Genomic DNA, 9345 nt, shown 5'->3' with positions numbered 1-9345 from the left:
TACCCACTTCTGGCACAATTTGCTGGTCTCCATCTCAGGGACCTGAGTCTGGTATTTTGGGAAGGTTTGCTGTCCTGTAGCCCCAATCACTAAAATCCCTTTTCTCTATTAAAAAATCAAATACATTAATTGGACACAGAAAGTCCACCTTAAAAGTTTATGTAACTTATATATGTATCGTCTGACTTTTGTATATTCAGTGTTAAATCCATGATATTTCTTTTAATTGTATGCTGTTTTCTAATTATTCTTATATTATATCTAAAATACTTAATAAAGATAAGTAAACTTACAAAAAAGGATTGAATGGATATACACTAAAATTACAATGAAATGTCCTTTTTGACTTCTGTTCTATGAAGGGCATCACTATTAAATAAACTATTTTACAAAATAAATTCATTGGTTAAAGAATGTTTCTTTTTTTTTTTTTTTATTTACACAGGAATAGGTATTTCACCCATGATCTTAATAGCAGATGATGTCATCCCTCAATTCTTCCACCATGTGCCCATCCATCTTCATCCTAATCGGGATCCCAGGCTTGGAGGACCTTCATCACTGGATTGCCATCCCTTTTTGTGTCTTCTACATAATTGCACTGCTTGGAAATGCTGCGATTGAAACAGTTATCACGACCACCTCGAATCTCCATGAGCCGATGTTCATCTTCCTTGCCATGTTGGCCATCAATGATGTATTCTTGTGCACTTCTGTAGTACCAAAAATGCTGGGCATCTTTTGGTTTAATTGCAATGAAATTCATTTTGATGCTTGTCTTGCTCAGATGTTCTTTATTCATCTCTGTACAGGCACAGAATCAGGGATTCTTTTAGCCATGGCCTTTGATCGTTATGTTGCAATCTGCAACCCCCTCAGATACACCTCCATAATGACCACTAATTTGATAGCAAAAACTGGAATGCTTGCTCTGATCAGACCTGCAATTCTCATAGCTCCTGGTATTTTCCTTATTAAACAATTCTCAGCCTTTAAAACTAATGTCATCTCCCACTCCTACTGTGAGCACATGGCAATAGTGAAGCTCATAGAAGCAGACACAAGAATCAGTAGTGCATATGGTTTGTTTGTAGCTTTCTTTGTCATTGGGATAGATATTATCCTTATCACCGTATCTTATGTTATGATCTTTAGAGCTGTCTTCAGCTTTCCATCCAAGGAAGCACGTCTGAAAGCATTTAGCACCTGCACACCACACATTTGTGTCTTTTTAATTCTATATGGTCTTGCTCTCTTCTCTTTCTTATCTCACCGATATGGTAAAAATATTTCTTCTTATATTCACATTATCCTCTCGGATCTCTACCTTCTTCTTCCACCTACACTAAATCCCGTGGTGTATGGAGTGAAGACCAAGAAGATCAAGGAACGAATACTCATGCTCATATTCCCTCGGAAAGGAGTTATTGCTAAGAACTAATCCTTGAATTTTATATGGAGGGTTATATTCCGTAAAAGAGATCATTAGAAAAAGGTAATGAACTTGTTATCTCTGGGAATGGGACTACATAGAGCAGATCTGTAGTGTCTTGAGTTACTATGCAGGCACACTCTATCTTCTGCGTCACCCAAGGTCATTTGAATGATTTTGGACAGCTGCGGCTACTTAAACTGTTGATGGGGATTAGTCACAGCTCTGCTCTGAAATTACACTTTCTTTGGATCTTGAAGAAAATGAGATTCTTTATCTAAGTAAAAATGCTGGAAAGGTTTTCCATGTAAATTTATTTTTCAGAGTTATGTCATTCCAATTGCCCAGCATGCAAAAAATATCTTGGAGTCACTCTTCAGTCTGAACTTTTGTTTAAAGTTCATACAAAATTATTAGTACAAAAATCAGTCTGGAAGCTCCAAAATCTCAATAGATTGAAACCTTACTTGGACGTCTTTGATTTTCAAACAGTGTTACAAGCATTAATAGACTATTAGATTATTGCAATTCAGTATACATAGGGTTCCCAAAATAAACTTTAAGATGGTAACTTTCAAGCCAGTGCACGTTCGCACTCGTGCACATGTTCATTGACTCGTGACTCCCAGGGAGGCAGCATATAACTTGTGTGCGTGTATGTGCGCATGTTATAAAATAGCCTGGCTGCGCACACATGTGCACCAAATTTTAAGTGAGTGCATGCAAGTGTGAGAAAATGGCGCTTCTATCACGTAAATTGTGGGGCGCCATGTCCAGTTTAACCAGTTCATCTCCAGTTCACCCAGTTGTAAACCCCTTACAATGAAAAATGAAAACCTTTAAAACCCCACCGATTTGCCTAGAGTTAGCTTTATTTTATAACTTACATGGCATCCATAACAAAAGTAAAGAAACGCAGCAGGGGCCATCACCGCGCACCAGAGCACGAAAGTATTTACACGCACATCTCAGCTTCACCCCCTGAAATGCCCATGCCCATTGCAGTCCGTTACCATGCTCAGCCCGCTTTTGAAAATTTCCAAGATGTGTGGCATTTACGCACGTATCCAGGCGGCTTTAAAAATCTGCTCAGCATACGTGTGCCTGACATGTTTGTGCATCACGTAATTAATGCACGCATCAGATTTTTAAAATTCACCTATAAAAGAATTGCAAATAGTTCATAATTCCACTGTTAGAATGCTTACAGGTTCTTCTAAACACAATCGTATCACTCCCACGCTCAAATCATTTCACTGATTGCAGTTGGATTATAGAATAAAATACGAAGTGTTAGTCATCAATCATAATGTATTAAGCGAAGATTACTCATATAGTATTAACTCTTTGCTACAGTTTTATCGCCCTGCTAGAAGTTTGCAATCACATGGTCAAGGCTTACTTGATATCTCGAGTTTTAAGTTGGAGAGGCTTGCAGAATCCAGAGCGAGAATGTTTTCAATTTCAGGTGCAATGTTATGGAATCAGCTCCCACTGAGTTTATGAAAGCAAATATGAGTGAATATCTATAAAAAGAGGCTAAAAAATACATCTTTTTCAACAGGCCGTTGACTTGACCTAAAACAATCTCGACTAATAAAGTAGCTCTTTGAGCTCGTTGCTGGTTTTATATACATTGCATTTGTTGTTTATGTATAAGTTTTTACATTATACCATGTATATTGTTTTTATTTGTTCTTATCTTATGTATGCTTTTATTGGAAACCATTCAGAACATGGGATTATGAGGTATACACAAGTTTTTAAATAAATAAATAAAATATATGTACACGATGTCCAGTTGGTGGTTTTAGTGTGGAGGGACCCAGGAGAGTCAACTGGGAGTTAACAAGGGTCTAAGGTTGAACTTAAAGTGGTTTGAGTCACAAAAAATGCTTTTAAATGTGGCCAAAACAGAATGGTTGCATGTAGGGGTGATAGAGGATTATATGACTCATTGTATCTGAATATTAAGGGCCGGATTTTAAAAGGGTTACGCGCAGAAGGTATGCGTGTAACCCTTTTAAAACCCCCCTGAGCGCGCCAACCCTATTTTGCATAGGCTCGGTGGCGCGCGCAAGCCCCGGGATGCGCGTAAGTTCCGGGACTTGCCTGGGGAGCGTGTTGGGGGGCGTGTCGGGAGGGACGCAGCGTTTTTGGGGCGTGTCCGGGGGTGTGTTTCTGGCTCGGGGGCGTGGCCGAGTGCCCTGATACAGTGGCCTGTGTCGGGGCCTGCCAGAGGCAGTAGTAACTTTTAAGATAAAGGTAGGGAGGGGGTTTAGATAGGGCCGGGGGGGGGGGTTGGTTAGGTAAGGGAAGGGAGGGGAGGGGAAGGTGCGGGGGGGGGGGGGTGAATGGAAAGTTCCCTCCGAGGCCGCTCCGATTTCGGAGCGGCCTCAGAGGGAACGGGCAGCGCGTGCAGGACTCGGCGTGCGCAAGGTGCACAAATGTGCATCCCCTTGCGCGTGCCGACCCCGGATTTTATCAGATACGCGCGTACCTTATAAAATCCCACGTACTTTTGTTTGTGCCTGGTGTGCGAACAAAGTACGCGCTCGCGTAGATTTGTAAAATCTACCCCTAAGAGTATGACAGTTGCTAAAATGATAAAGTTAAAAATCTGGGGGTGACATTGGATGATTTAATAAATCTGGACCTCACCTTGCTTTAGTGACGCAGAGTCTCTTTAAGACTTGGCCAATTCCGGAGGTTGCAGTCATTACTAGTCATGTGGTCCAAGCTCTAAATTCTCCTTTATTGTTCTGTACTGCTAGTGGGACTCCCTTAAAAAAGTATTCAGTGATTTTTACATGTGGTTCAAAATATAGGCAACACGGTTGATCTATGGCTGCACTTCACCGCTATTATTATCAAATACATTGGTTCTCAATTAGGAAGCCTTCCCAGTTTAAGTCGATGCCCTTGATGTTTAAAGCATTACGAGGCATGGGAGCCAAGTATCTTCAGGAAAAGGTTAGATATTATAGCCCCAATCATAGTTTATGCCCTATGTCAAGTTCCATCGAGGCTGGAGGTATGTAAAGTGGTGCATAGGAGGAGGAGGAGGATGGCAGTGGCAGATTCAGATCTTTGGAACTTAGCACCTTTAGATGTGAGAGTGGAGTCAAATTATCTAGTTTTAGGTGGAGTCTCTTCCGAAGGGATGGGCTCCACCTTAACCAGGGTGGAACCAGACTGCTGGCGCTAACCTTTAAAAAGGAGATAGAGCAGCTTTTAAACTAGAACAAAGGGGAAAGCCGACAGTCGCTCAGCAGCGCATGGTTCGGAGAGAGGTATCTTCAAAGGATACTAATGATGCATTAGAATTAGGGCATCCCGACAGTGAGGTTCCAATAATTAGAAAAGTAGTCCAAGTGCCTGTAACTAAAAACTCACCTGAGCTAAAAAATTCTAACTTATCCCTATCAATTAAAAAGCAGAATAAAAATACAAACAAAAAACAAACTTTGAAATGTTTGTATGCTAATGCCAGAAGTCTAAGAAGTAAGATGGGAGAATTAGAAAGTATAGCAGTAAATGATGACATAGACTTAATTGGCATCTCAGAGACATAGTGGAAGGAGGATAACCAATGGGACAGTGCTATACCGGGGTACAAATTATATCGCAATGACAGAGAGGAGCAGTCGGGAGGAGGTGTGGCGCTTTATGTCCGGGATGGCATAGAGTCCAACAGGATAAACATCCTGCATGAGACTAAATACAAAATTGAATCTTTATGGGTAGAAATCCCTTGTGTGTCAGGGAAGACTACAGTGATAGGGGTATACTACCTTCCACCTGGTCAAGATGGTGAGATGGACAGTGAAATGCTAAGAGAAATTAGGGAAGCTAACCAAATTGGTAGTGCAGTAATAATGGGAGACTTCAATTACCCACATAAACATGGTGCAGGAAAGAATATACAGTTCCATCGAAATTTCAAATATGCTTTTATTATATCTTTAGGCATTCAAAGTTCAATTAAGTGAGGCAACTCCAATCCAAGTAAACAAACAGAAAATTTTTTAAGTCCCCCGACACGGTCCGTGTCTCGGATAAGCTGCATCAGGAGGGACCACAGCAAGTTTATAATCTTTATGGTTGACATCAGGAGCGCTCCTGATGTCAAAAGATCTTCATTCAAAAATTGGAAGAAGGATCCAACAGAAGAAAATAGGATAAAGCATAAACATTGGCAAGTTAAATGTAAGACATTGATAAGACAGGCTAAGAGAGAATTTGAAAAGAAGTTGGCTGTAGAGGCAAAAACTCACAGTAAAAACTATTTTAAATATATCCGAAGCAGAAAGCCTGTGAGGGAGTCAGTTGGACCGTTAGATGATCGAGGGGTTAAAGGGGCACTTAGAGAAGATAAGGCCATCGCGGAAAGATTAAATGATTTCTTTGCTTCGGTGTTTACTGAAGAGGATGTTGGGGAGGTACACGTAATGGAGAAGGTTTTCATGGGTATTGATTCAGATGGACTGAATCAAATCACGGTGAACCTAGATGATGTGGTAGGCCTGATTGACAAACTGAAGAGTAGTAAATCACCTGGACCGGATGGTATACACCCCAGAGTTCTGAAGGAACTAAAAAATGAAATTTCAGACCTATTAGTAAAAATTTGTAACTTATCATTAAAATCATCCATTGTACCTGAAGACTGGAGGATAGCAAATGTAACCCCAATATTTAAAAAGGGTTCCAGGGGCGATCCGGGAAACTACAGACCGGTTAGCCTGACTTCAGTGCCAGGAAAAATAGTGGAAAGTAGGGATGTGAATCGTTTTAGGACGATTAAAATTATCGTCCGATAATTTTAATATCGTCTTAAACCGTTATGGAACACAATACAATAGAGATTCTAACGATTTATCGTTATAAATCGTTAGAATCGTGAGCCGGCACACTAAAACCCCCTAAAACCCACCCCCGACCCTTTAAATTAAATCCCCCACCCTCCCGAACCCCCCCCCCCCCAAATGACTTAAATAACCTGCGGGTCCAGCGGCGGTCCGGAACGGACTCCTGCTACTGAATCTTGTTGTCTTCAGCCGGCGCCATTTTCCAAAATGGCGCCGAAAAATGGCGGCAGGCCATAGACGAACACGATTGGACGGCAGGAGGTCCTTCCGGACCCCCGCTGGACTTTTGGCAAGTCTTGTGGGGGTCAGGAGGCCCCCCCCAAGCTGGCCAAAAGTTCCTGGAGGTCCAGCGGGGGTCAGGGAGCGATTTCCCGCCGCGAATCGTTTTCGTACGGAAAATGGCGCCGGCAGGAGATCGACTGCAGGAGCTCGTTCAGCGAGGCGCCGGAACCCTCGCTGAACGACCTCCTGCAGTCGATCTCCTGCCGGCGCCATTTTCCGTACGAAAACGATTCGCGGCGGGAAATCGCTCCCTGACCCCCGCTGGACCTCCAGGAACTTTTAGCCAGCTTGGGGGGGGCCTCCTGACCCCCACAAGACTTGCCAAAAGTCCAGCGGGGGTCCGGAAGGACCTCCTGCCATCCAATCGTGTTCGTCTGTGGCCGCCGCCATTTTTCGGCGCCATTTTGGAAAATGGCGCCGGCTGAAGACAACAAGATTCAGTAGCAGGAGCCCGTTCCGGACCGCTGCCGTTCCGGACTGCCACTGGACCCGCAGGTTATTTAAGTCATTTGGTGGGGGATTTAATTTAAAGGGTCGGGGGTGGGTTTTAGGGGGTTTTAATGTGCCGGTTTTGCGATTTTACGTTTTTTCGATTTTTCACGATTTTTCACGATTTTTCACGATATTTTACCCCCCCAAATGGCAACAATACGATTCCCTCCCCCTCCCAGCCGAAATCGATCGTTAAGACGATCGAGGACACGATTCACATCTCTAGTGGAAAGTGTTCTAAACATCAAAATCACAGAACATATAGAAAGACATGGTTTAATGGAACAAAGTCAGCATGGCTTTACCCAGGGCAAGTCTTGCCTCACAAATCTGCTTCACTTTTTTGAAGGAGTTAATAAACATGTGGATAAAGGTGAACCGGTAGATATAGTATACTTGGATTTTCAGAAGGCGTTTGACAAAGTTCCTCAAGAGAGGCTTCTAGGAAAAGTAAAAAGTCATGGGATAGGTGGCGATGTCCTTTCGTGGATTGCAAACTGGCTAAAAGACAGGAAACAGAGAGTAGGATTGAATGGGCAATTTTCTCAGTGGAAGGGAGTGGAGTGCCTCAGGGATCTGTATTGGGACCCTTACTGTTCAATATATTTATAAATGATCTGGAAAGAGATACGACGAGTGAGATAATCAAATTTGCAGATGACACAAAATTGTTCAGAGTAGTTAAATCACAAGCAGATTGTGATAAATTGCAGGAAGACCTTGTGAGACTAGAAAATTGGGCATCCAAATGGCAGATGAAATTTAATGTGGATAAGTGCAAGGTGATGCATATAGGGAAAACTAACCCATGCTATAATTACACAATGTTGGGTTCCATATTAGGTGCTACAACCCAAGAAAGAGATCTAGGTGTCATAGTGGATAACACATTGAAATCGTCGGTGCAGTGTGCTGCGGCAGTCAAAAAAGCAAACAGAATGTTGGGAATTATTAGAAAAGGAATGATGAATAAAATGGAAAATGTCATAATGCCTCTGTATCGCTCCATGGTGAGACCGCACCTTGAATACTGTGTACAATTCTGGTTGCCGCATCTCAAAAAAGATATAATTGCGATGGAGAAGGTACAGAGAAGGGCTACCAAAATGATAAGGGGAATGGAACAACTCCCCTATGAGGAAAGACTAAAGAGGTTAGGACTTTTCAGCTTGGAGAAGAGATGACTGAGGGGGGATATGATAGAGGTGTTTAAAATCATGAGAGGTCTAGAACGGGTAGATGTGAATCGGTTATTTACTCTTTCGGATAGTAGAAAGACTAGGGGGCACTCCATGAAGTTAGCATGGGGCACATTTAAGACTAATCGGAGAAAGTTCTTTTTTACTCAACGCACAATTAAACTCTGGAATTTGTTGCCAGAGAATGTGGTTTGTGCAGTTAGTATAGCTGTGTTTAGAAAAGGATTGGATAAGTTCTTGGAGGAGAAGTCCATTACCTGCTATTAAGTTCACTTAGAGAATAGCCACTGCCATTAGCAATGGTTACATGGAATAGACTTAGTGTTTGGGTACTTGCCAGGTTCTTATGGCCTGGATTGGCCACTGTTGGAAACAGGATGCTGGGCTTGATGGACCCTTGGTCTGACCCAGTATGGCATTTTCTTATGTTCTTATGTTCTTAGGTTAAAGGTAATGGCCTGGCCATTCTAGCTCTTAGCACTGGAAAACTATCTGATTTGAAGAGTTGAGGTAATAGTTATACATTTATTTTAATAATATGATGAGGGGGTGATGAGGATAATTTTTAATTTGGTTTATGCTTGTTATAATTTTTCGTTTTAATCTGTGAGTTTATTTCTGTATTTTTGCTGATGTACACCACTCTGATCAGATCTGGTATCTAAGTTAGTGGTATCAAAGTACTGAGAAAAATAAATACAGCTTGCTTAGAAATGGACGGCTGGGGGTTGGGCCGCAGTTAATTTGGTCATCTTGGTCAAAGTTTGGCTTCTTTAAGATTAGTGTAATTGCGGCTCTTTTTAGGTGGACTGGCGAGTGATCTTTCTTTAGTGAGAGAAGCGTTGAGTATAGTTCCAAGGTAGTTTAGTAGGCCTGCTTACACTGCTTTGATTACCCAGGAAGTGTGGGGGTCCTCATTGCTATGCCTGCTGTGGCCTTGAGTCTATTGCAAGAAAGCCAGCTTTCAATAGATGACAAGCAGATGTCTAGCAAATCCAAAGTGATGCTGTTGTCTGATAAACAGGGAGGAAAAACCTGGATAATGTCAGCATATGCACGGAAATGCAGA

The 9345-nt window shown here is 42.1% G+C and overlaps 1 protein-coding gene across 1 annotated transcript; it reads left to right on the top strand.

The window, feature by feature from the left end:
* Positions 1 to 481: 481 nt before the first annotated feature.
* Positions 482 to 1441, top strand: LOC115091658 (olfactory receptor 52A1-like). Its single transcript, XM_029601820.1, has one exon. It carries the CDS (start codon positions 482 to 484, stop codon positions 1439 to 1441), a length of 960 nt encoding a protein of 319 aa, XP_029457680.1.
* Positions 1442 to 9345: the final 7904 nt, after the last annotated feature.

The sequence above is a fragment of the Rhinatrema bivittatum genome, chromosome 5, assembly GCF_901001135.1.
Source record: "Rhinatrema bivittatum chromosome 5, aRhiBiv1.1, whole genome shotgun sequence".
In the NCBI taxonomy this organism is placed as follows: Eukaryota; Metazoa; Chordata; class Amphibia; order Gymnophiona; family Rhinatrematidae; genus Rhinatrema; species Rhinatrema bivittatum.
This window is presented reverse-complemented; position numbering and strand designations above follow the sequence as displayed.